The sequence below is a fragment of the Miscanthus floridulus genome, chromosome 2 (assembly GCF_019320115.1).
Source record: "Miscanthus floridulus cultivar M001 chromosome 2, ASM1932011v1, whole genome shotgun sequence".
Taxonomy (NCBI): Eukaryota; Viridiplantae; Streptophyta; class Magnoliopsida; order Poales; family Poaceae; genus Miscanthus; species Miscanthus floridulus.
The window spans coordinates 125,724,752-125,752,348 of NC_089581.1; the positions used below are offsets into that span (position 1 = coordinate 125,724,752).

General features: G+C 44.6%; 3 protein-coding genes and 1 pseudogene across 3 annotated transcripts; 2 read left to right on the forward strand and 2 right to left on the reverse strand.

The window, feature by feature from the left end:
• Positions 1-830: 830 nt before the first annotated feature.
• LOC136539592 (zinc finger protein 36-like) lies at positions 831-1,587 on the forward strand. Its single transcript, XM_066531555.1, has one exon. The coding sequence runs from the start codon at positions 892-894 to the stop codon at positions 1,498-1,500; it is 609 nt and encodes a 202-aa protein (XP_066387652.1). The 5' UTR covers positions 831-891; the 3' UTR covers positions 1,501-1,587.
• A 1,597-nt stretch (positions 1,588-3,184) lies between these two features.
• On the reverse strand, positions 3,185-4,244 carry LOC136539593 (polygalacturonase inhibitor 2-like). Its single transcript, XM_066531556.1, has one exon. The coding sequence runs from the start codon at positions 4,222-4,224 to the stop codon at positions 3,373-3,375; it is 852 nt and encodes a 283-aa protein (XP_066387653.1). The 5' UTR covers positions 4,225-4,244; the 3' UTR covers positions 3,185-3,372.
• A 5,183-nt stretch (positions 4,245-9,427) lies between these two features.
• Positions 9,428-13,448, reverse strand: LOC136539594 (3-oxo-Delta(4,5)-steroid 5-beta-reductase-like; annotated as a pseudogene).
• LOC136513532 (uncharacterized) lies at positions 10,010-11,243 on the forward strand. Its single transcript, XM_066507513.1, has 2 exons — positions 10,010-10,114; positions 10,268-11,243. Exon 2 carries the CDS (start codon positions 10,275-10,277, stop codon positions 11,241-11,243), a length of 969 nt encoding a protein of 322 aa, XP_066363610.1. The 5' UTR covers positions 10,010-10,114; positions 10,268-10,274.
• Positions 13,449-27,597: the final 14,149 nt, after the last annotated feature.

Sequence of the window (27,597 nt, forward strand, 5' to 3'; positions counted from 1 at the left end):
TAACGGAAAAGTTTGGATTTTTTTTTTTACAAAAAATAATATATCCTCTAGTTATGATAATAGTATGATGGATAAATGATCGGATGCTCCCTTTTTTTTAGAATTTGTATGATGTATCTCTCTTTCTAGTGCCCTGCGTTAAATAGGATTAACATGAATATTCCCGAAGAAACATCCAATAGTAATATATAGTAAGATATTTATATTAGGTATTAGTTGATTTGCTATGAAACATAGTACATAAATGTTGTGGTTTGTACTTCAACTACATACAAGAATTATTAGCAGTCAGACAGCAAAGATGTAGTCAACCGTTTGTATGGGTCACTAGAAAGAGCATTTTATCCAGCTTCTTGCTCTTGGCTGGCAAAATAGGAGGAACACTTTGGAGAAGACGAAGAAGAAATTAGGGCATTCTGAGAATACCTAGAACTTGTGGCTGTGGAAGTATGGAAGGAAACTAATGCGCAATTTCCTATCGCGATGTGATATATAACAAACAAAGTCCGTGCCAATAGCATATGAAAAATGCATGCATGGTCAATATATAAGCTCAATATGAAGTATATCCATAATCCATGCATGCACGTGTGCCAATTGCACCCTAAACCCCTAATATATTCACTCTAGTACGGATGCATGCATCATATCCATATCGATTAAGTCCGCCCTCGTGCTAATTTGACCCATCTTCTCACCTTTTCGGCCACCCATTCCTCGATCCATCATATATATCATATAAAAACACCACTTGCCTCCTAGCTTGGCCCAGCATTTGTGCATATATATACAGACGCTTACTATGCGGTGAGCTCATCGAACTTGCTAAACCAGCATCAGAAACCTAACCAGCATTAGCTTTTCAACAAAGCCTCGCCGTGTGATCGATAGATGGCCATCACCCACGACGACTACGTCTCCCTCTGCCTCATGGCGCTCGCAGCCGCAGGAGGCGGTGGAGAAGCTGCAGGTTTAACGACGCAGTACGCCCTGAACACGGCTGCCTTGACGACGGCGACGGCGCAAGAGTGCGAGCTCCGTTTCCGGTGCTCCGTCTGTGGCAAGGCCTTCGCGTCGCACCAGGCGCTGGGCGGGCACAAGGCCAGCCACCGGAAACCGACGCCCGTACAGGCACAGGCGTCGTCGTCAGCAGGAGGCGCGTCGTCGTCGTCGGTGATAACGACCTCGTCGGCCGGCGGCAGCAGCGGGCAGGGGAGGCACAGGTGCTCGGTGTGCCATCGGAGCTTCGCGACGGGGCAGGCGCTCGGCGGGCACAAGAGGTGCCATTACTGGGACGGGCTCTCGGTGTCGCTCACCGCGTCGGCGCCATTGGGGTCCGGGTCGAACGTGAGGGGCTTTGATCTGAATTTAGTGCCGGCGCCGGCGGCGACGGCCAACGCTGCGACAAGGTGGGGAGAAGAGGAAGAGGTGCAGAGCCCCTTGCCGCTCAAGAAGAGGCGGCTGTCCGGTCCGTCCTTGGACCTTAGTTTAACGATTTAGAGTTCCTTTTGAATTTGACGAGGCATGTAGACTTTCTCCTACCTTCATTCTTTTAATTGGATTTTGGTTTTGTGTTTGCGTGGTGAATATAATAAACTTGTCTTTTTAGTTTTGTCGCTACTTCTTCATTTTTTATCATGGTCTGTGTTTGGGGCTGGGTTCGGATTTTTTTTTTGAGATACCTCGTACCTACCTAATAACTAGATAAACCAGCTTCTCCTCCACAAACCTAACATTTTCCAGATAAGTTAAGGATGAAGAAAAATAACCGTGATACCCCTCAATCAATCAATTACCTAGGTTACATGGATAGAATTAACTGTTATTTTTCTACCGAGGTCATAAATTGTACGACTAATTAAAATGTTTAAATACCCAAGATAACATTCAGACAAAACATGCTTGCCACCAAAATAAAGCTGCTACCAAATTAATTATGGCGAAGAAAAAAAAGGTGGATTACTTTAGAAACGTTTCCACAAGTGTGGATAGATTATCTTTTAGTTATTCTGTCGCTACGCAATATTTCTGTCGGTTTTGCACACCCGACAGATAATACACATTTTTCCTGTCGGTGGAGGCCTTACCGACAGGGAAATTTTAGTTTCTAGTAGTGTTTTTTTGGGAACATCGCTTCACTGCTTAAATAGAGCTATTACAGTCAACTGTAGATACTGCTGCAAGAAGCTAGGCAGAGCAAACCAAACAAAGGTACGTGAAGAAGACGAGGCGTGTTGCGCGCATAAGTGGGCTACGTACCGAGTTCGCTGATCTTCTAGTGTTGTGTTGAGGACCCTGGCAGAAAAAAAAGGTTGAGATCATCTCCTCAAGATCATTTTGGGATTGCAGTGATTTCCAATAAAGGTCACCCAAAAACTATTTTGCTGGTTCTTTTCAGGGGGACACACTAGTTACGATTTTGGGCTCTATTACGGCGCTCGGATGATGACAAGGAGCAGATTCTTGACGCTTATAAGCTACTAGAATCAAGAGCCACTGAGTTCTTCGCATCCAATGGATGGTTTTTCATTTAAAGCGTGTTCAGCTGGGCAGAATCGGCTAGCTGGTTGGTTACAGTTTTCAATCGGAGCAGTGTTTTTCTCTCACAAATTTTCTACATAAACAGTGTTTTCCAGCATGAACAGTAAAATTTTAAGTCCAGTCGAACACTGCCTTACCTTCTTGAACTTTAGTTCTGAACCTATAATAAGTTTTAATTATGAGTGCCCTGCTGTAATAAGTTTGTACTGCTGCTGTAATAAGTTTAGACCCATGCTTCTTTCCTAAGAAAAGGATGCCAGAATTTTTTCATTATCTAAAAAATATATCCAGGCGCAGCCACATCTTGCAGGACTAGTCACAGCCCAGAGTTCTTCGCCGACAGGAAGACCAAAAGCCCAGTTGTTTGTAAACAGCCCATGGCCCCCCTACACCGAAAGTACATAAACAAGTCCCCTAACCAGCTTGAGATGCCAATTGCCAACTGATGGTGAGAGCCAATTGAATCAGAAACCGAATGCGCGGCCCAAACAGGAGATGCAATTTGGACACTCGTGAGTCGTGACACTTTGTCAGTTGTCTTACGCATTTTTTTGCTAACAAAAGTTATCTTACGCATTTCTGTCCTGCTTATCGTAAGCCAATATTTGTTTGAACCAAATCACAAGCCAATATGACTAATTATTAAGCACCCCTCTAATTGAGGGATTCCATTATTATTATTTATAAATGTAGTCATTGTAGTCATATATTAATGGGCTACCATCAGCTTACAGTAAGTTCAAACAGAGTGCAGATAAGTGCAGAAGCACAAAAACATTATTACTGCAAAGAACCACTGGGTTCTGGCAATCTGGCACGGTGGCCGGTCATCTAGCTCTTGCACGGCGGGAGCGGGCGGTCGCAGAGGCACTTGTTGCCGGCGAAGTGCTTGGCCCCAAACCTGTGCGTGTACCGCCCCTGCGGTATGGGCCCGCACAGCTGGTTGTAGCTGATGTCGAACGCCAGCCACTTCCTCGCCGCCGCGGCCGCCGGGATGCTCCCGTACACCAAGTTGTGGTCGATCTCCAGGATGTCCATCGCCTCCGGCAGCTCCACGCGGCCGAGGTCGAACTTGAACCGGTTGCGCGACAGGTGCAGCGCGTTCAGCTGCTTCTTGGCGCCGAACAGCATCGACGCGTCGCCCGTCAGCTGGTTGTCGGTGAGGTCCACGTCGCCGAAGTTGGCGCTGCCGAAGGTGGCCGGGAGCGGCCCCGTGAGGCGGTTGCCCACGAGGCTGAGGGTGAAGACGGTGACCGTGGGCGGGATGGTGCCGGTGACGCGGTTGCCGTCGAGCCGGAGGAAGGTGAGGTCCGGGAGCGCGTGCGGGCCCAGGAACGCCGGGATGCTGCCGTAGAGGCGGTTGTAGGCGAAGTTGACGGTCTGCAGCGCGGTGAGGTTGGCGATGGCGTCCGGGACCGGCGCCGAGATGTTGAGCGCGAAGACGGTCAGCTCGGTGACGCGGCCCGTGGTGGCGTTGCAGGAGATGCCCTCCCAGGAGCAGCAGGCGACGGTGGAGTTCCAGCCGGAGAGCGCCGGAGGGTTGCCCAGCGCCGACTTCACGGCGAGCAAGGCTGCCTTGTCGGACTTGTCGCAGAGGGCGCTATCGGAGCGCGCCACGGCCGCCGAGACGACGAGGACGGCGAGGAGCATAGCCACGGAATCGCGAGGACGCGTCAGCTCCATGATGGCCTTGTCTCGTTTGAGATTGCTTGGTGTAATGCTTTCTGGGTCTGTTAGGAGGACGTACCCTTATGTAGGGAAGGAGCTAGCTGTGCATTCCGAATCGTGGGCCATGTCAGGTCCGGCCCGATGGCACCAACACTGTCGTCGTCACGGCTTCGCGGCGGCGATTCTTGAGCCGCGATCTTGGTCGGGGCTGCTTGGTGCGTGGTGCTTTTTGTTTTGTTTTTGGCATTTTCTTTTTTAACTTTGAAGAGTGAAGAAGCTACGTAGATGTAGGGATGGAGCTAGCTGTACATTGTGGACTGGTCGGAATCGTGGACCATTGTCCATTAGTCATTTTCCGGCGGGATGGCACCAACATGCGTCTTTGTATGGCCACAAGTTCTAGATAGATACACACATGCACGTGTCATACTCAAGTCCATGTACATCTCCTCAACCTCAAGGACATGTTTACAACCGATGTGACCTACAACTACAAATAAATTTTGACTGAACTTATGTAAAAAAAAAAACTTGGCTGAGTGCGGTATGAAGAAGCGCTACTGCATACAGAACTGAAAGAAAATCTTCTCCGGCACCTGCAGCGAGAGAGCAAAGAATTGCAGTTACAGACGGAGATGAAGTTGCATGTGGAGTTGTCATCTAGCTCTAGCAGCAACTGACCCAACAGATTGTATAGGAATGTAAATTGCAGCTACCTGACATGAGCAGGACAATGAGATCATGATCATGTCAAACAATATACTCATGCACATTCACGATCAATCTTGCTTCTGCAGTTTGCTGTGCAGACAGGGGCAGAATCACCAGACGTTATTTTTCAGACATCCAAGAAAATAAAGGCAACCATATGCCGAATCATTGCAAAAATAATCTGAGCCCTTGCTCAACACACAATCCATTATTTGATCCAAGCCTACCACCAAATATCACCCCAGAGCTTCAGAAACCATTGCACAATGCACACAGTAATATTTATGAACTTAAATAGGAAATGAAGAGAAAAGGCTGAACGTGTGCTGAAAATTGCACACGGTACAGGAAACTAAATTTCATATCATAGCGTGAAGAAAAACGAGTGTGAAGTTCTGAATAGTCAATACAGAGAGCTCGCAGAACCATGGTGTCATCCAGAACCATGCAAGTTTAATGCGTCAGAATACCAATTCTGCCAAAAAAGAGAAGGGGACAAATGCAGAGGAAGGTTTCCGTCTTGCAAGGGCATGCTGCATGGACACTAGTGCGATTAATCAAAAATTCAGAACCAGCATCTACTCGCGCAGGGCTAGAACTTTGTTTTCTTAATCCCCTGTAGCAAATTTTAAAAGAAAAGGTAAAGAGGATCCAGTGGAGATAGTGTGACCGGTTTAAGATATGAGAAAGAATCTCGTCAGTTCACTGCAGATAGTGAAGCTAAAACGTAAAAATTGTCGATGGAACGTTACTCTTTTTTCATGTGATTGATTTGGCAATCACCGTGTCTATCACTCTAGCAACTCGGGACATTACTAGTCTAGATGAGGAATCGTGAGCGTCTCTGGTTCTTGGCAAGGTCATTTTAGTGACTCGTGGACTTTGTAGGTGCAGGTGCAAAAGGTTGTGGGGGTGAGATTGTAAGAGCCTGAGAGGCAGAGGCAGCGCAGCGTGTTGGATGCATTTGCTTCTGCTTTCCGGGAAGGCATCGTAGCTTACGATCATCGGCTTTGATCATGCCACTAGGCATTTGATTAGGACATTGCATAATGACCCGAACACTTTGTCGCATCTCTTCGATACGAATACAGTAACGATCGTAGCGATCTCCTCTGGTACCTACTGGTACGTCAAGATCCGATTGGTCATGAAAAAAAATTCATGTGCGGAGGCCGGACTCGCCACCTAGGGTCTGGTTCTACTCACGCAGCCAGGGCGCAGGGCCCATCCAATACACAAGGAGCAGGGGCACGTGCCCCACAATCACAATGTTCCCTGTAAGGCTTTGTTCGGTTAGATCGGATTCAGCTAGGAATCATTCCAGTTCATCAAATGTTATATAAATTAGACAAGTAATCCGGCTAGGATTTGTTCCAGGGCAACGATCCCTGGGAACCGAACAGGCCCTAATAGAGCTACGAGAAACGTATACGTGGAACGTGGATCGTTAATACCTCTTTGGAACAATTGGTTCGTATGGGAACGTGACCCGTAAGTATTGAGACGACATACATAATCCAAAGATACTTTAGATCAATATATCTTTTAGACGCCACGTAAATCACTGTACGAGATCGTTATCAATATAAACGTTTATTACTATATAATTTTTGGCTGTATAGATTTAATTAAAAAAGCACAAATCCATTCCCTCACTGTCTTGGGCTGCAGGCCCATTTAACTTACGCACTATCTCGTGGATAGACTCCCAACAGACCAACTCTCTCATCGATGGACATCAGAGGCACGCACCGCCGCCATCCTCCAGCACCTGGTCCAGGCTCCCAGCGCCGCACCGCCGCCAGCACCCGTCCGGCCGGCCCCAGCGCCGCGCAGCCGCTCTCTGCAGCTCTGCTTCGACGCCGGTTCATGGACGACGGTGTTCATGCTATTGACGATCCGACGTGCTTTGGGACACGTTCCAGGCAGCGACCCGTCGTATGTACCGCATCGTCCCCGAACCGCGTTCTGGGACGTCCGTTCCAGGGACGCGACATTGCGACCCGTCATCCGGGTGACTCAGATAACTCCTTAAGGGCACCCAAATTAAGGCCTCTATTTTTTATTTGGGTGCTGCCTCTATTTTTGTTGGTTCATTTTTTTTACTTCCACTCCAACAGTAGCATCCAAAATTTAGGCCCCAAATCAATTCCTGTGCACAATGACAAACGGGACCCGCTCGTCATTCTCTCTTTCTTCTTCTTCTGTTGACACCGTGAGAGCGTTGACGCGCGCGAGCAGGGTGGCACGGCAGAGGGAGCACGAGCAGAGGGCGACACCGTCGATGGCGGACGACCGAGGCCCGCTCCCATTTGGCGGCTGCGCTCGGGGTTGGAGGGAGCCACCGGAGGAGGTCGCGCCCTGCTGCGAGATCCACTAGAGAGGGGGCGGACGGAGGAGAGAGATCCACCGGGGAGGGAGGCTAATGGAGGAGAGGGAGGCGGATGGAGGAGAGAGATCCACCGTAGCCGTGCTTGCGCTCGCGCAGAGGCGTGCGGGTGACTGCGCATGCGGTTGCGTACGGCGCATGGGTGCGGGAGAGGAAACGGACGCGCTGCAGGATTGGGCCCGGGGTGTTGGCCAACAAGGATAGAGTTTGGAGTGTGAATATGGGTGCCCGGCCAAATTTCGGGGCCCTAGTAGGGCCCTACGGGAGCACGTTTTTTGGCCAAGTAGGAGCCATGCTGATGTGCTCTCACTCAAATTCCTATTTTTTTTTTAAAATATCTTCTTTCGTGTAGCTATAGAGATCCATCAATAACAGGCCACCGCTCAAACTTTATGCTAGTTCTGCTCTTGGCAGTGCGATCATGTGGTCCACTTGCCTTTGGGGTGGCACTGCACAGACGGAGGCTAGAGTGGTATGTTTTTTTATAGGCTACTATAGGAAAATGTCCTCTTGCCTTTGATCTATCTGCTTTAACTAAAAAACTGGATACTTTTTACTCCAGCAACTACTAAAACTGATTGTTTTTACTCCTTGGGTAGTTTGCAAGATGACTTAGTTTGATTTGGTGCCACATCAGCCATGAGGAAGATAGATTAGATAATGCTAATAGTTCGAAGGGGTTAGATAGACTTTATCAGAATATCTGATTTTCTAATTTGAAGGGATATAAATCGAACCACAACAATAATCGAGGAGATCAAGAAGACTTTTTCCCCTACTACGTACAGGTGGCAATGCACATACTTACATACGTGTTTCCTATCATCATCACTAGGATATTAATACATGATTCTACCAATGCACTAGGCCACTAGAGCAGATTTGTTTCTTTCAGGTCTATACGATAATGCAAGAAAGATAATAGTATAGCTCCCTCAAAAAAAAAAGTTAATAGTATAGCTGTGAGAACTAAATGTGAGGAGCAACATTTGTTAGACCTATCAAGTTTTTTATATTGTTCGCTGTGAAAAGACCTCTGATATGGAGGGGCGGATCTGCTGCCGGGGCTGGGAGAGGGGGGGGGGGGGGGGGGGGGGGGGGGGGGGGGGGGGATTACTGTGGGTGCGCTCATGGAGCCCTTTTGAAATTTTAGCCAGCAAGATTAGAAAGGGGAGGTTGAAGATAATGGCAGGAAGAGGAAGACGCATTTGTTTGTCTTCTTGGGCCAATTTTGAGAAACCCCCCTCAAACTTTTATCTTGGATCCGCCATTGCTGATATGGTACGGTGGTAGGGCTTTCCGCTATCCACAAGGGTTATGGGGGGCTATAATTTAGCGGCAACTGATGCAACACACAGTTGTCGTATAACGAGCTGTAATAATATAAGATATGAGTATGAACTTAAATAGTAGGTGACAGAGAGGACAATACCTTGCGATTATATCGAGGACTGCAAACATCAGAAGAAAGCAAATCTAATATTGTAGCATGATCAATGAGTATGAAGTTCAACTGGAATCCATAGCAATTCGGGTAGTTCGTTCCTACTTCCAAAATTCCATGAACAAGAATCAGTATGAAAGATACATTGAGACAACAGTATGAAAGATACATTGAGACAACATGCTTTCAGTTACAGCTGAATCGATTGTGCTCTCCAAGTGACTACATGAATCAAGACACTATATATTGTTAGGTTAGTTTTCTGGAGGCAAACAGTATATATATGTGAAATTGATGCAAGAATCGAACCTATGATCTCCTCTAATTAATACAGGGCAAGGAGCACCAGTAGATTGAGGAGTGCATGCGAAAAGGCTATAGTCCCTCGAAAATGTTGATGCCACACCATTGTTACCCTGTCGTTTGATAATTTGTCTCCAGCAAGATTGCTACGAAAAAAAAGATGCTAGAAGTATAAAATAGCACTAAGGAGTGACGACAATGCAAGAATGCACAAATAGAAGAATATCGATGTCTAATCGACACAGCCGATTGATGGAGCACCTAACATTGCCGGAAACAGAAACTTTACTATCAGTTGATTATTTAATGTTTGAAAGCTCTCTCCCCAGGTTCATAGAGAACGGCTATCTTTGACAGCCAAAAGAAAGGCATCAGGGAACAATTCTGCTAGCCTTCATCCTCCTGATACATGTATCGAAGCACCTGACAGTATCATAGAAGCTGTGGAATCCAAACTCCTTGCTCTTGTTCATGGTCTCCACATGTTCCTTGTCAGCATTGATCACGGCATCCACGAGCCACCAGGTGGTGATGTCTTCGAGCTCCGTCTCCACGAGCCCATTCTCCTTGACGATCGCCGCCCACACAGGCTCCTTCCCGACCATGGCCTCCTCTAGCTTGAAGCGCTGGTCCTCCCCCTCGTACCCAGCCCAGCGCACCCCGAAGTGGCTGGCCAGCATCAGGCCCGGCCCTGGGGGGTTGTGTGTGCGCGCGCGCGCAAGAGGAGCGGCCGAACTGGGCCCTTGAGGCCAGGGGGCCCAACCCCTAGTATATTAGTAGGTATAGTATATACTTAGTATACACAGCCCAAAAGGCAAAGAAGCAAACAGGCCTAGCGTTGAGACGTGAGTTTGATTCAGCTTCCACACAAGGCGACATCGTGTGGGTGCCCTTGCGACGCAGCCGCGACTTGCCGACTTCTTGCCTTCCTGCGCGAGGCCGAGGCTGCGAGCGATCGGAGTGGCCGTCGGCGACGGCGATCCTATGGGAGTGTGCCGTGCCTGCATCTCTGTTCGATTGTTCCTGCCCTAATCTGCTCGGCAGGGTTGTCTTGGTAGGTACGAAACTGCTCTTGTCTCAATGTCTCCGATCTTTATTCTCGACTAATTTAGGTTTCAGATTTAGGAACCCCATATGATGCAGCGATCATGTTAAATTTAGTATGGCATAATTTTATTTAATAATTTCTTACTACTTTTCTAAACTTACAGTGAACTCATGCTGCCCAAAAAGCATGCATCTGAAAGTGAGAAAAGAAAAAAGAAGAGAAGGATAGAGGAATTCAAAGAATCACGAAGAGGAGCTCTTGACAAATTTTTTAAGAGCAATACAAGCACTACAACAAATCCAGATGAGCGGGCAATAGTTCCTGTGGAGGAACAAACTACACATCCAGAAGAAGAAGATGAAGGCCCTATACAAGATAATGTTGGCATCGACACGGATGATAATAACGTGAGTGATCATAAGCCCATATTTAATTCTCCTACGATGGAATCTACTCGTGTCGATGAAGAACCAGTTTTTACTATTGATATGTATGATCCAGTAAATTGGGGTAATCTTGATAACAAATCAAGGGACATATTAGTGGAGAAGGGGCCTATAAGAGAAGAAAATATTGTGTTTCCTATGGATGCGAGATCAAGACATTTTGCATACACTCATTATTCTAGAAGAATGAGCAATGGAGAGGTACGTGATAGAAAATGGTTGGTCTATTCAAAAAGTGTTGACAAAGTGTTTTGCTTCTGTTGTAAGTTGTTTGGTTCTAGCAACCTCAAGAGTTCATTGGGGCATGATGGGTTTAGTGATTGGAGCCATGTTAGTGAGAGACTAAAAGAGCATGAAGTTAGCGTGGATCATATGACCAATATGAACTCTTGGAATGAATTGAGAGTTAGATTAAGCAAACATGAAACAATTGATAAAGAGTTGCAACATCAAATCACAAAGGAGAAAGAACGCATAAGGCTAGTTCTACTAAGAATTGTTGCCATTGTGAAGTTTCTTGGTAAACGCAGTTTAGCTTTTAGAGGATCTAGTGAGCAACTTTACAATGATGTGAATGGTAATTTCTTAGCTTGTTGTGATATGGTTGCTGAATTTGACTTGGTAATGCAAGACCACCTTAGACGCATTCAAAACAAAGAGCTGCAATATCATTATCTTAGTCATAAAATTTAGAATGAGTTGATTTCACTTATGGCTTCTAGAATTACAAACTTCATCGTAAAGATTGTTAAAGAGGCCAAATATTTCTCAGTTATCCTTGATTGTACCCCAGATGTGAGTCACCAAGAACAAATGAGTTTACTGGTTCGATGTGTTGATATGTCTGATGGGAAAATAAAAATTGGGGAGTACTTTCTTGGTTTCTTGAAGGTGGATGACACATCTGGCTTGGGGCTTTTCAATGTATTGGTTGACTCCATCAAATCATTTGGTCTTAATGTTGATGATATTAGAGGTCAAGGTTATGACAATGGCTCTAATATGAAAGAAAAACATAAGGGGGTACAAAGCCGTTTTCTTGAAATAAATCCAAGAGCTTTTTATATGCCATGTGCATGCCACAGTCTTAATCTCACTCTTTGTGATATGGCTAAATCATGCAGTAAAGCTATTTTATTTTTTGGAATTGTGCAGAGGATATATGTATTATTTTCTGGTTCTACCAAAAGATGAAATGTTTTGCTTGAACATGTTCTAGATTTGACTGTAAAATCATTGAGCAATACTCGTTGGGAGAGTCGCATCAAAAGTATTCGAGCAATTAGATATCAAGCTCCTCAACTAAGGTCAGCTTTGTTGTGGCTAAGTGAGGATGGAGATACTGAACCAAAGGATAGAAGTGATGCAAAAAATTTATATGACGTGCTTGGTAGCTTTGAGTTCATACTTGGTATGGTTATTTGGCATGACATTTTATACTCTGTAAATATTGTCAGTAAGAAGTTGCAGTCACCATCCATGTGCATTGATTCTACCTTGCAGCATATAGAAGGTATGGTGAATTACTTTCAGAACTATAGAAATACTGGGTTTGCTGATAGTGTGGTTACTGCCACAGAAATTGCACTTGAAATAGGAGTAGAGCCATCCTTTCCAGTAAAGCGTCGTTCTATTAGGAAGAAACAGTTTGATGAAACTGAATGCAATGAAGCTATTTTGGAAGCTGAGAATGATTTTGAAGCTTTTTATTTTTTGGTTATGGTTGATATGGCAATTAGTTCATTGAAAAGCAGATTTAAAGAACTCCAGTCATTCAATGAAAAAATTGGATTTCTAATGAATTCAACATCCTTGAAGGCATTGGATGGTGTTGCTCTAAAAGACCATTGCATTAAATTTGCAAAAAAAAATCTCTTCTGGTGGTTCGTCGGACGTTGATGTAAATGATATGATTTCTAAGTTAGCTGTTATGCAGTCTACTCTGCCAGGTAAGTCAATGTCTGCTATGGAGATTTTTGAGTTTGTCACAAAAGCAGATTGTTATCCTAATGTTTCCATTGCTTATCGGATCCTATTCACTATGCCTGTGACTGTAGCCTCAGCTGAAAGAACCTTTTCAAAGCTGAAACTATTGAAGAATTATTTGAGATCCGTAATGTCCCAAGAAAGATTAAATGGTTTGGCAACTTTATGCATCGAGAAGAAATTGTTAGATGAAATTGATATTGAGGCCACCATCAATGACTTCGCAGCAGCAAATGTTCGAAGAAATTTTTAAGGTAAGATAAGATGTATGACTTGTTTCATAAGAATTTTTTTATGCATTACACTTGTTAGAATTGTCATTATATTATTAGAATTGTATTAAAGTGCCCATCGCTTGTAGCTTCGCTCCAGGTCTGTAATTTGACAGGGCCGGGCCTGGCCAGCATCGGCCACAACTGCTTCCACTTGAAGACGTCCCCTTGCCACAGTTGAATGCCTCGTTAGGGCGCGCCATCATGGCCGCCCAGATCGCTTGCACGGAGATGACCCACTCGTCGCAGGCATCGCTGATCCCCTCCCAGGCGACGAGGGACCCGGGCCAGCGCAGGACGGCACCCTCCTTGCCGCAGATGGCGGCGTACACGCAGAGGCTGGAGACCAAGTTCCTGGAGCTCCGCGGCGAGAATCCCAAGATGGTGGCAGGGCGGTGCACGGACCAAGTGACGGCGCCCACGCGGGTGGCGATGCCGTCGATGAGGGTGTCCTCGAGGTCCGAGTAGTCCGGGCGCGGGAGGTCCTCGGAGTAGGGGCTGAGCCACCCGTCCTCGGCGGCTGGAATGGGTCGGCAGACTGGTTGCGGCCGCTCTGGAGCGCGACGTGTTTGAGATCTAGGGCATTGGGGACGACGGCGGAGAGGACGCCGGAGAGCATGGCGTGGTTAACGGTGCGGGCCTCGGCGTTGCTCCAGCCGTGGCACGGGGCCCACATGGAACGGGTCGGTGATGTCAGTGAGGGGCGCCAGGGCCCTCACTGACATATAGTATCCGAATGGGGGTGGTGGGGTGGGAGCGGCATCGGCAGAGCGAGGGGAGCAATTGGGGAGGTGGGTTATGGGTTTTGTGCGTGCGGGGACTCGGGGTGGTCAGGGAAGCGTGAGCATGCCCGTAGCTGAGGCTTTTCAGCTTTTTGGCATCAAAGAATTCTATTTCTTCTATCCACTCTAGGATAGTGAAACCATGGTATTTTTAGTGATAGTTTTGTTCAATATAAAGGATTAGCACAAGTCTTTGTTTTATATTTTTAATAGAAGTATTGATTTTTTAGTACTTTTTAGTGACAGTTAGAAAATCTTCTATATTGAATTCATAGGTGAAATTTTTAACCAGTTTTAGATTGGCATACGTTATGTCTGACGATAAAGTTATAGAAGGTCACATAACATCCAACTCGAAGCCACAACTCTCCAAAATAAGTTACAACAGCCACAAGATACTGTGTCGTAACGTGATAGCTAACTCACATGACTATCTCTTTCCACGACACTCAAAACAGTTACCGTTATCATTTGTCAAGTCACGTTGTGTGTGAAGGTTCTCATACTCCGGTATCAATTTATAAGTCCTATCATTCGCTCTCTGTATTTGCAAATGCGATCTCATAGTTTGATTGTGAGTATAAGCTTTATATGTCATAGAATTTACTACCAGAGTAGTACCGTTAATATGTTTGCAAAAATATTTTATGTTTATCAATTCTATTATATTAGGAGTACACAATTATAGGAAAATTCTAGAGAAAAAGAGAAAATATAAAGCCTAAATTAGCCAAATATCATAAAAGTAGTAAATGGAGGAGATCTATGTAGTGGTAAGTATGGAAAGTAAAAAGGGAAAGATTTTACCTTAAAAGAAAAGTAAATGTAAGACAGTCTTTAATTTCTACACGATTATTGGAAAAAAATGGATGGTCGTTCCTCTAGATAGAGGGGACAACGTCCTGTATCCTAGAAGCCCATGCCTAAGGTCTGAAGGCCTACGCGAGAGAAGGATGAGGCTAAGACCGTGGTATGGCTCCCTATCAGAGAAAAAGGGGACGGGGGCAGGAGGAGCAGGAGGCTAATACAGTGGGCTGGCTTCCCATAGAGAAAAGTCGGAAAGGGGGCGATTTTTTTTTTAGCTTTTTTTGAATTTTTTTCACAAATATGTCTATGGAGGTATGATTTCAAAATCTGGACCCTTAGTTCGACGCCATCGTTGGTGGCGCCGAGCTTACACGTCTCGGCGCCATAGATTCTGGCGCCTAAGTCGGGGCCACGTTGGAGCGTGGACGCTGACATGGCAGCCAGCTCGGCGCCATGGATCTTGGCGCCGAGCTTGGCGCTGTGATTATTGGCGCAAGCCCTGTCTTACGTATGGGCCCTCCATTCCTTTCTTTCTTCCTCTCTCTCTCTCTCGAGCCAGAGCGCCGCCACCACTACCGCACCGCCGTGCCCGCCGCCACGCGTTGCCTCGGCCACCGCACCCGCCGTGTCGGCCGCCTGTGGCCCTAGCCCGCTCGCGCCGCCTCGCCGCACAGAGCACTGGCCGTCCCGCGCCCGCCGCGCGCCACCGTCGGCCCTGGCCGCGCCACCGCCGGCCCAGCTCGTCGCCCTCACCCACACCCGGCGTCCGCTGCGACTTTGTCCTAGGGCCATCGATCCCGACGTCCGCTGCGACACCGTCGATGTCCGCGACCCTGTCCACATTCCTGCTGACGGCCGTCCTAGGGCCGAGGGCGGTGGCCTTTGGCAAGGGCCGAGGGGAGGGGGTGCTGTCCGCCTAGAAGGCCACAGCAGCCGCCATGCCCGAACAGTTCGGATAGGGTTGTTTGCCTACAGCGTCGCCTGCTCAAGCTCTTGAACTTGTCGGACAGGTCAAAATTATGAATATGCAATGTAGGTACTTAGTTAGCTATGATTGTAGTGTAGTAGTTCGATTATTTGTTATTTACTGGTTAATGTGATGACTCAGGTAGTTGATTTAGTTAGTGATATAGGGAGATAGATATGTAGATGGATAGAAACATAGATACATAGGTATATAGGTACATAGATATAGTTAGATAGCTACTTAGATAGGTAGTTATATATTTAATTAATTAAATAGGATCTAACTATTTAGTGAGTACACTGTATATATATATATACATAGTTATTATCTTGTTTACTTAGTTTGTAGTTAGAAAGTACTTGTTAGGTACTATCTATCGTCTAATTTGGACTAAAGGACATGTGTTTCGTTATGTGTTTGAACTAGATGGATAACCTAGTGACCATATATCATGGAGGCACCGTTGAAAGCGATCGCTATGGATATGTTGAGTTTATTGACATGCAAAATGTGCCTGTGCTATTCAATGATAGGCCTTCATTTAGTGAGATGGTTGTAAGGGCTTGGGAGGAGCAGCATTGCCTTGGAGATGATGATGATGATGATGGCATTGCAGTTGAGGGTGTACTGCACCTAGGTTCTCCTCCCAACATCCTCAGGCAAATGATCCTAATTGGGTGTGCGGATCAGTGGAAGAACTATGTGAGATCGGCTATGAAGAGCCAGCTACAATGTTTGGACATGGTTGTGCGTCGGGAGTTAGTTGATCCCATCCCTTATGGCTTTTCCCCACCAATGGGTCAGCAGGCACACTTCGACCCTCCCACCCTGGAACCTGATATGGATGTGGAGGTTGCACCTACGGTTCTCGATGCTCAATCTACCCCCAATGAGCTAGTTGGAGATGCTTGTCAGACTCATGATGTTGTGGTAGATCCTCCTCATGAGATTCCTTTGACACAGAATCATCCGAGTAAGTGTCTTATTCGCATGGTTATTGGGAGCGTACCCCCTTCCTTACATCCATTTTTTTCATTCTTTCCTCATTTCTCTACTTATGTTGTAGGAGACATTCCTGACAATATGGATGTGCCCCCTATTGTTGCGCAAGTGCGCTGTGGAGATGGATTCCGTGGCTCCAATAGTATTGAAATTATGAATGATTCGGAGCCATATGAGATGGCAAGGGCTCTTGATTCTGATGATGATCGCCCTATGGGAGAGCTGGCAGAGAGTGATGTTGAGATGCTGAGACGTATCTTTCCCGGCCGCCATGATCTAAGAGTTCACGAGTTCAACGATCTTACTCATTCTGATCAGGCATGTGCAGAAGGACATGATGATGGGCTCCTAGAAGCTCCTGAGGCTGGCCCTAACATGGTAATTGAGAAGGGTAGGATATTCAAGGACCTCCCTGCATTGAAGAGGTGGTTGTAGGTGTGTGACAAGGAACGCTACCCATGAAGGGTTTGTGCAAGGAAGCAAAAGGTCACCAAAAAGTGAAAGATCACAAAAGTTGTCGGGCCACACAATTGTGCTAACCATGTGCTCACATTGTAGCATCAGTCATTGACATCTACCCTCATTACCAAGCAGTTGATGGGAATATTGCAGGGAGAACCTAATATGAAGGTTAGGACAATTATCAGGACCATTGAGGCGTTGTATGGAGGTTATGTGATAACTTATGATAAAGCTTGGAGGGCTAAGCAGCGAGCGTGGAAGATGATATATGGGGACTGGGAGGATGGGTATGAGCAGCTACCAGTACTTTTCAATGCAATTAAAGTAGTGAATCTAGGCATGCATTATGAGTACATCCCATAACCAAATGCATGGAAGGATGGGAGGCAGATATTCTTCCGTGCTTTCTGGTGCTTCCCTCAGTGTGTCGAGGCCTTTAGGCACTATCATCTCATCTTCTCCATTGATTGTACATTCTTGATTGGCAAATACCAGGGCACACTTCTTATAGCCATATCCTGTGACGCGAACAACAAGTTGGTTCCTTTGGCATTTGCTTTGGTTGAGAAGGAGAACAATGACAATTCGGGATGGTTCTTGAGGCTGGTCCAAATACATGTGGTTGGGCCTGGCAGGGAGGTTGGCATCTTATATGATAGGCACTAGGGCATACTTAATGTCATGCGAGAGCAAATAGAGGGGTATGCACCTTTGCACCATCGTTGGTGTACTCAGCACCTTGCCAAGAATCTACTCCAAAAGGATGGTGTGAAGGATAACTTTGATCTGTTCCAGGAGTCTGTTCAACAGCTTGAGGACAAGTACTTTTAGAAAAAGTTGGAGCAGGTCAGAACCACATCAAATGTAGAAGGTAGACAATGGCTCACATGTTTGATGAGGGATTTGGAGAAATGGACGAGAGCTCACGACGTCGGTGGATGGAGGTACGAGTTTCGGTGCAGCAACATGGTAGAGTCATTCAATAAGTTGCTATTGGGGATACGTGGTATGCCCATGAATGCAATCATTCAGTTCACCTTCTACAAGCTTGTTGCCTGGTTCAACGATAGACACGCCCATGCATTGAAGTTATGGAGTGATGGAGAGATATGGGCTCCGAAACCAAAGGCACACATAGAGAAGGCAAATGAAAGGGCTGGCACACATAGGTTACATGCTTTGACCACGCCATAGGGACTTATCAGGTGGAGCATAGGGGCGGTACAACGTCCGACGACGAGGTTCGAGAGTCGATGATGCATGTGGTTATCCTCTAAGATTTCAAATGCACTTGTGGTAAACCAAGACAGTACCACTTTCTATGTTCCCATTTGGTGGCAGTAGCTAGGCATCGCAACTATAATATCGAGAGCAGGATACCTCATGAGTTCAATATTGACACGCTTGTGCACACATGGAGCCCCTGCTTTGTGTCTTTTCGGGACCCTAGAGAGTGGCCTCCATATAATGGGCTGAAGTACATTGCGGATCCACCTTACCGTTGGAACAAGCGTGGATCAAGGAAGAGGACGAGGCATAGGATGGTTATGGATCAGATACCTAGAAGAACGAGGCGTGGGAGAGGAGCCCCATTTGTTATTGACCCTAAGCAGTACAAGTGCAGCAAGTGTGGTAGTCTGTCCACAATTCACGCACTTGCCATTGGCAGATTAGTGAGGTGTGACTATTGGTTATTTTCATTATTTCATATTTGTCATATTCATTCAATTAATTATGCATGTCTCAATTTATGCTTGTAATTATGTCAATTACTTGTACATTTCTAAGTTTATATTTCATTGTATATTGAATTTCTATTTCATTGACTTTTTTTGTAGGATGGCGCAATTCCACCTGCTCAACCCAGCGTACGAGGAGACCCACAGAGGACGCCTCATAGCGGAGGGGTAGGTAATAATCTATACGTCTTGTTCAAAATTTTGTGAGCATACATGTGTTCATGAAGTAATGGGGGGCTATGTTTTATTCCATGCAGAACCTTCTGCTCCTTCGTCCTAGAACCCACAATGGATTCTTGGACATGTAGTACGATAATAGATACACTCCTTTCCTACAAAGAGCTGGCCTAGATGTCATCTCTTTTCAGGTTCGTTGTGGGTTGCCCAAGTTCAACTCAATGGGCATAACTGCATTGGTTGATAGGTATTATCTTCAATCATTGCCTCCATTCATGAGCATTTGTTCATGCGCTTTCCTTTTTAACATGTAATCTTGCTTTGTCTAAAATGTAGGTGGCGGCCGGAGACTCATAGCTTTCACTTGCCTTTCAGAGAGATGATAGTCACGCTCCAGGACTATCAGAAGATGCTAGGTCTAAGGATTCATGGCAATGTAGTGACTGGGCAGTGTAGGTTAGAAGGTTGGAGAGCACGAGTAGAGGCCTTCCTTGGGTGTGAGGTTGGCGAGCAAGGGGCTCGCACTTCTAGAGTTCTAATCTCCTAGCTCTGGAAAGAGTTCACAACAGTGCCCCAAGGAGGCAGATGAGGAGATAGTTGGTTACTACTGTAGGGCGTGGATCCTACACCTGTTTGCTTGTGTTCTCTTCCCTAATGCCATGGGTGACACTACATCGTGGATGTGGGTCCACTGCCTCACTGACTGGGACCAGGCGGGTCAGTACAGCTGGGGCTCTATAGTGTTGGGCTTTCTTTACCGGCAACTTTGCGAGGCATATCATCGGACTTCGTCCTCATCTTCACTTGGTGGATGCATGTACCTGCTCCAGTTGTAGATGTGGGCTCATCTACTAGTTGGCCATCTCGAGGTTCTAGCTTGTCGTCAGTGGTTCCCAGGTCAGCCTCCATGTCTACAACTGATGTGGGCATACCTTTGGGACCAGGTTAGGGTTCCGCACGTGAGGTTGGAGTGGGTGTACATTGAATTCACGAATGAGCTAGACATGCTAACAACATTTAGTGTAAGTAAATTTTATTTCCTAAGCTGGTTTGAAATGGTTTAGTATAGCATCTAACATCTTATTTGGACACGTTGCAGGTGTTATGGGAGCCGTACGATGGAGAGGGGGCATTTCCTTTTCATTTGAGCAACATGTGTGGGTGCGACGATGACTTCTAGAGGATGAGGTGCCCTCTAATCTATTTCTATGCTAACGAGTTCTACCTACCAGATAGAGTTGCACACCAATTTGGAGTAAGACAGCTTTGGCCAATGCCTCTGTTCTCGACTTGCGTTGACTTACACAAGTAAGTGTTTTGATATTTCAATTGTCTCATGATGGTCCATTTCCATTAATTCCTATATAAGATGAAGTAATGATGACATACATGCACTTTTAATATGGTGACATGTATGAGGATTGAGATGGTAATATTTTCCATAGTGAAGCTTACATGTACATGGATCGTTTTATAGCATCAATTTCATACCTGACAGGAACTAACATCTTACGTGACGTGCAGGTTAGATCATCAGAAGAACAGGAAGATTTTTGATTGGGAGAAGCACCACTAGTACTACATTGAATAATGGGAGCTGTTGCATGACAATGTGGACGAGAACAATGAGCTACACACGAACCATGAGTACAGGCGCTACCAAGCTTGGTACCAACGTGCAACATGTTGCAGGCTGAGGCTACAATAGACAGAAGATGACTACGCCGACATCGAGTCCTCCTCCGACGAAGACATGGCATACAACCAAACTACTCATGTAGGAAGGCAGGTGGAGGCAGGACCAATATTGGATAGAGTGGTAAGTCAATTGTTTTATTTTTCTATGTTAAGTTGCATACCAATACATTCTATGTTTGTGGTTTCTATTTTAGTTAGTGGAACCTTCGAGTCGTAGCATCCTTATAAATCAATACAACAGATGGAGTTGAGGAACTGGTCAGGAATTAACTAGTACTCCATACTAGATTAGTAGCATCCTCATTTTTCAATGTCCACCACAATCTTACTGTCAACTTTGTTGCAGGGCAATACCCTCAAATGCTCGGTTGAAGACATTGAGCGCTTTTGTCCAAGAGTCAGGGATGACGACACGCGTAGCTTCCTAGACGTAAGATTCAAAATATTCTTTGAAATATATTATTAATACATTAAATTCTTTCAGTTAATATTATTTTGTACAATAGAGACTATCACATCGGCTACGCCATGTGGCTGCTCGTTGTGGTTGCAGGACAGTCATGATGCAAGACGTGCATGATCCTTCCATAGGCAGAGGAGGCTTATGTTCATCTAGCCAAACACCTATAGGGTAAATGGGCATTGCATACAAGGACAAGGATGAGGACGAGGATGACGACGAGGTGGACCTAAGGCACGAGGAGCTTGGACTGTCTCTACTCTAGGACAGTCCCTCGACTCAACCAATACAGACTTCAAGCACTAGGCGACACCGTCCACCTGACCCTTACACTCCAGGCACCGACACTCTTGGTCACAAGGGTAAGGGTAAGATTAGGAGGTAGTGAGGGTTTGTGGTAGATGTTATTATGTACTATTATGGACTTTGTGAACTTTCATTGTGAACTATTGTGGACTATATGGACTATTATTATCGAATATGAACTACTATGGACTATAATTATTGACTGTGTGGACTATTAATATGCTCATGTATATGGTTTTAGATGAATGTGGCATATATTTGTATGTTTAAACATGTTGTATTGAGGTTAAATATTCATCTCATATGTGTGTATGGATTGCATCAAAAAATAGGGGAAATTATGTCGAAATTTTCTACCTAAAGTACGTATTAATCAGCGGCATCAATTTTATCGGTTCCAAATATTGATTGAAGTCTGAAATCGAATAGGCATTTCAGTCATGGAATCTAGGGGAAATAGCCTTTACAATGATTTGTCATGTCACCATCGAATAGACTTTTCAGTGTCCTTCGAAATAGTGATTTAAGTCTAAAATCAAATAGGCTTTTCAGTCATGGAATCTAGGCTCTCCAGTGTCCTACGATGTAGGCTTTTCAGTGATTTTGAGTAGACTTTCTAGGAGCATTTATAGCACAATACAACGGCTAGCAAACCTGCCTCCGCCTATATATATACGTTCTACGATGCATTGCTAACCGAGAGGAAAACCAAAGTAGTATTCGGTTTTGTTGGAGTAGGAATGTCTAGAGGGTCATCTATAGGAAAGGGTTTTGGGAGTGGGAGAGGAAAGGGGGGGACGAAGGGAACTCCCATTGTGTGGGAGGGGTCTCTTGTGCCTGATTTCTTTGAGAAACTAGTGTGTTAGTTTCCCCCTGAGAGCAAGAGTGATTTCACTAAAGAGTGTCCTCGTAGAGGATACGATAACAGGAAGGAAGATTGGCCAAAATGCATGCATGGTGAGGACTGCTTAGTGCAGATGTTCACCGAGGGGATCGACGGAGGTCATCGCTTCTTCAAATGCCCATGAGCATGGGTAATTGCTATTAGATTTTGTTTGTTAAATATGTTTCTCGAATACCCTTACAACTCATAGGACATACTTATTGTAGTCTTCTAATTCTGAAGAAAACTGTGGGTTCACTAGGTGGGTCGATCCTCGACCAATTTATCCACATCAGCAGTACATCTACTACATGCAGGACCAAATCTTCGATCTACAAAGGGAAGTAAGCAGTGGGTACAAGGAAGACAAAGACGACGACAACAACAATGGTGAAAGTTCACAGGAGGCACTCTACAATGTTCCATATTGCACCTGCCCTAATCATAAGAACAAGGGGCCTCCGCCGTCACCCCTTCCACCACCACCAACAACAATGGGAGGCTACTATGGAGAAGGTGCAACACAATTTGCTATGTGGCCACACTACTAGGACTACCCTATATTATTCACATGGCACATCCATGTGTTTGTTGTTTGGTTTAATTACCTAAGGCATGTTAGGTTTAGTTGAAGGAACTATATACCCTTGTTTGGTATATGTTCTCACATGCCAATTCTTGTGCTTGTTGTTCGCTTGAATTACCTAAGGCATGTTAAGTTTAGTTCAGAACCTCTGTACCATAGTTCGGTACAAGTTCTCACATGCCATTTCATTTGTTGTGTGTGTTGAATTATATAATGCCCTACTTCATTTGGTTTTGTTTGTAGCACATGATGTGATCATATTTCACTACGTCCGCAATATTAAACTGAATATTATGACCACAAATATTGAAAATAACTACATAATGAAAAATCCAATACTATGACACATTAAACAACACAATAATACTAGAAGTATATGCCGACAAACTAAATAACGCAGTACATGACCTAAGCATGCCCATACTTAAAGTGCATTACATGACAACACAATGAAAAGTCCAACAGTAGACAACATTGTTTATGAATAAACCATAGAACTAGCAAGTAATGGAGACTACTGAGTGCAACGAGACCACTTTCCCTTCCTCAGGGCATTGAGATTCTCCTCCATCGCTGCTTTCGCTTGGCGTGCATGCTCAAGCTTCTTCCCCCTCTCCTCCCTGTACGCAGCAACACGCCTCATTTCCTCCTCTTCCTTGTGCTCCTTTTTTGCAGACTCCTCTCCACATCTCTTCTCCATCATCTCCTTGTCCTCTACCTCCCACCACAATAGTTTCTGCATCCATTCCTTGTCTTTAGGCTTGATCTTAGTGTTGATCCACTGCTCAAAATCACAGAGCGGTGGAGGGGTCTGCAACAAATGCAATTGTTATAAAACAAAAAATCATGCAAGATGTCATATGACACAAAATAATTATTACACAACATCAATTTCTCACCATCTTGTTAATGCGGTGCTGATGAAGTGTAGGTTCAAACGCAAAATTGGAACACATCTAATACCTCTGCCTATACGTGTCATCTTCATCGGACTTGGCTACCTTGCAAGGATCACCGCAAAAGCACATGGGAACTAGAACACCACTAGGCAGAGGCAATGGGTCAAAGGCATTTCCGGTCATCTGGCCATAACTACAATTTAGGCATTTTTGCTCTAAGAACCGAAAGCAATTAACATTAAACCCTACACCTAGGGTTTCCCATTTGATCCACAACAATGAATCCATATCATAACAACGTGCGTTGAGGTTACCTTAGTTTGGTAGCTTTTCCACGCCTTGGCATCCTACGGTTGTATAATATAAATATTAAAATTGCATGAAACCCTAAGTAATGATGATTCTTAAGTTGAAAAATCTGACTAATATATACTGAATCGATTTGAAAAAAAACTAGGAGAGAGCGAGGATACCTTGCTCTCGAAGATCTACAGATCAAATCAAAGTTTCCAAGGTCCAATATGCCAATTTGTGAGGTAGGGCAAAGTGGGGAGAGAAAAAACCCGAGAGGGAGGAGAAAGAAGAGGAAGAAGGCTTGGGCAAGAAGGTTGGGCGTCGAGTTAAAACACAAGCTCGGCGCCAATAACCACGACGCTAAGCTTGGTGCCAAGATCCATGACACTGAGCTGGCTACCATGTCAGCGTCCACACCGCCAATGTGGCCCCGCCCTAGGCGCCAGAATCTATGGCGCTGAGACATCTAACCTCGGTGCCACCATCGATGGCGCCGAGCTAAAGATCCAGATTTTGAAAGCATACCTCCAGGGGCATATTTGTGAAATTTTTTCAAAAAAAGGGCTAAAATATAAAAAATTGGGAGAGGGGGCTACGTTCCTATCAGAGAAAAGGCGGAGAGGGTTGTGCCAACAAGTCTCTCTACTTTTGAGTCATCTTTTGGACATGTTTGAATAATATAAGAACATGTCGAGTTGATCCTTTGAGACAGAGAGTGAAACATCTCCTTTTTAGAACCATTTAAAATAGTAAAAAAAATTAAATATCTTTTGCATAAAATGCTAAATCATATGCTGGGGATTTATAGTTTAGCATATGTTTTAAATGATAAACATAAAACACATACATATTTGAGAGGTTTCATCATCTCAAGGCTCCCTTGAGCTTAGGATGTAGACCCATCACTCAATCACTCATTATGCTCAAAGTCATACTTGGGCTTACCTGAAACTAAGACATTTTAGTATGATTTGCATTGGCCAACATCCCACATGTGGTTTCTTATTTTGTGGACCATGTTACACAAGGGTAAGTCCTACGACTTGGCTCTGATTTAGTTTAACATTAACAAGCTTGTAGTATACATATATCGAGGTACCATCTTGAGCTCCTTACATACATCCACTCATCCTACACTTACACTTCTCATCCATTCTCCTCACCGCTCTCTAGCCAGAAGGGAAAGTTTCTACCCTTTTCTCGCCTCAATGGCCTCAGGCTAGACCATAGCCAACTAGAGGGAGAAAAGCACATGATGTTCACTAGTCAGTGTCAAGTAGCAACATAGGAATGTCTTTAATTCTCTAGATGTTGCTATACATATAGATTTGACTTTACAAATGTGTACACTTATACCCACAAGGGTGCCATCACTAGTCGAGCCTCACCTAGGTCATCTCTGGATGGAAAACTAGCTATTGTGATACCACCCTGACCACATCCTAGATGCTTATGCATAGACACATGAAATGTATGACTATGAGGAAGTTGAGGCCCATTATGATTAGGGAATCTAGCACAGTGGTGCCTATCACAAGCACCTATGGTGACATCATCAATCTCGAGAACTGTCAGCTTAGTTTTGCAGAAATGCTCAAGAAGACCTAGAAAAAATCCTAGGCAAAAGCTGTGGTGAACTAAGTGATTCATTCGATGAGATTAAGTGAGCCAAGAGTTTGTTTGGCTGCACTTTAAGGGCCAGTTTTGCAGGTCTTTGACTCCTCTTGTGGAGCAACTTCTTTGGTGGAGTTAAAGTCATTTTATAAAATGTTTGCAAAAATGGCTCTAGTGGCAATTTTGTAACAATTTGTGTCAAGTTTGTGAGGAGGAGTCAGGAGATGACCGTTTGACCTGGGTCCATGTCAATAGCCACTTGAAGCTGGAGCCATGCCAAAGGGGCCCTAATTGACCCAAATCTGGGGTATGAAGGTGGAAAATTAACTAATTTTCTAATGTACATATGAATTGGGATGGATTATAGTGCAACCAAACAAGGTCTAATTGTTGTAGATAGGGGTTGGCAAAATACACAATACCTAATCTTAGAACCTGAATTACTCGAACTCGAAATACCCGATCATAATTTCAGTTGTAACTTTAAGACCTGTCATTTAGTTCAGGTAATGTTCCCCGATACCTGAGCTATCTGAATTAAGCGAAATATCTCAAATTTTCTCTATTCTATTCCTAATATGAATATATGTAGTGGTTTAGTGCAATATAAATCTATTATTTGATATGGATCAATGTAGATCTATGCTAGCTTGATAATAGATTTGTTGTTAATCTATATGAAGGCATGAAGTGATTTGAAATATTGTTGTTTGTTGCTTTAAAATGCTAATGGAATTCTGTTCGAATTGTTGGTTTTGTCAATTTTGGGAATATTGGATAAAACTCGAACCCAAATTATCATGTACCTAAAATTCTGGGTAATGTTTTTCTAGGGACAAATTGGGCAGCAATTTCTACTACTCGAATTGTCCAGCCCAAAATTTTTGGATTATATGCCTACCCCTAGTTGTAGAGGGGTAAGGCAAAAATCATTAAGCACGTGGTGAGATCCCATGACAAGTTTCGAACCACTGTATCGCCTGGTGTCCAATGATGTTCGAATTTTATAGTTTTTTGGCTTCTTGTTTGTAAGAAAAATGGACCTCAGAGGCCATTTAAGTTCGGATTTTGGTGTTTAATAAACAACATAACCATTTGAGCAAATATTATTTTCTAGTATAAAAGGTCTAGTTCAAATGGATGCATGGTCGACTTGGACTTAGGCAAAGAAGTGATCTGGATGACCAACACCTCAAGCAAGAAATTAGAAGCTATGTTGAAGATGTACAAGACATGCTAGAAGTCTAAGGCCCTGTTTGGTTGAGCTGTGGCTGTGGGAAAAAGCTGCTGTGAGCTGTGAGCTGTGGAAAAGCTGCTGTGGGCTGTGAGCTGTAGAAAAGCTGAAAGCTGTTTGGTTAAACAAGTATAAAATATACCTTTTATCTTTATCTCTCTTGAAACAACTATGGAAGAGCTTTTTATTCCACCAATTTCGAAAAACAAAAAGCCAAAAGCCAAAAGTAGGGTCAACCCAGCTTTCAAAAATAAACTACAAAAAAGCAGCTGCTTCTGAAAAAGCGCCCTCCAAAAGCAGCCCCTTTGGTTGGGCTTTTGGCTTTTGGGGCCAAAAGCCAAAGCCAAAAGCCCAACCAAACAGGGCCTAAGACACCGAGAAGTAGAAGCTCGAACGCAAATACACAAACAATGTTGAAGCCACTCAAGCCGAGACAAAGAGGTGGATGAATTAGATTTGTCTCATAATTTTTTATCTTCACAAATTATGATACTAGTTCAAAGTTGTAGAACTTTTCATTAGCTTTCTGAAAGGTCCAAGATCATCAAAATCGGAGTTTAGAGCTAAAAGTTATGTCCAAAATATAAAAGTGTGTCGTGCTGAAAATTGAGCAGCAGATAGTCCAATGCTTTTAGTCTGATGCTCACACCTTTTGTTCGATGCTCACTAAACTAAAATGAACAATGACCCCTTATAGTCTGATGCAAAACACCTATTTGTCCAATGCTCACGAATTTTGTTCGATGATGACAAAAAAGGCTGTAATGGCTAGTTTTTGGAGTTAGGGCTATTTATACCCCCACCATTTGGCTAAGAAAGGGGTGCTACAGCCGAGGGAAGTGAGTGGAGAGTTGAGACCCATCCATTTGTGTTTTAGTG

Bases quoted from the DNA above. Each gene is read 5' to 3' on its own strand.
- LOC136539592 (XM_066531555.1), top strand. From the start codon at position 892: ATGGCCATCACCCACGACGACTACGTCTCCCTCTGCCTCATGGCGCTC.
- LOC136539593 (XM_066531556.1), bottom strand. From the start codon at position 4,224: ATGGAGCTGACGCGTCCTCGCGATTCCGTGGCTATGCTCCTCGCCGTC.
- LOC136513532 (XM_066507513.1), top strand. From the start codon at position 10,275: ATGCTGCCCAAAAAGCATGCATCTGAAAGTGAGAAAAGAAAAAAGAAG.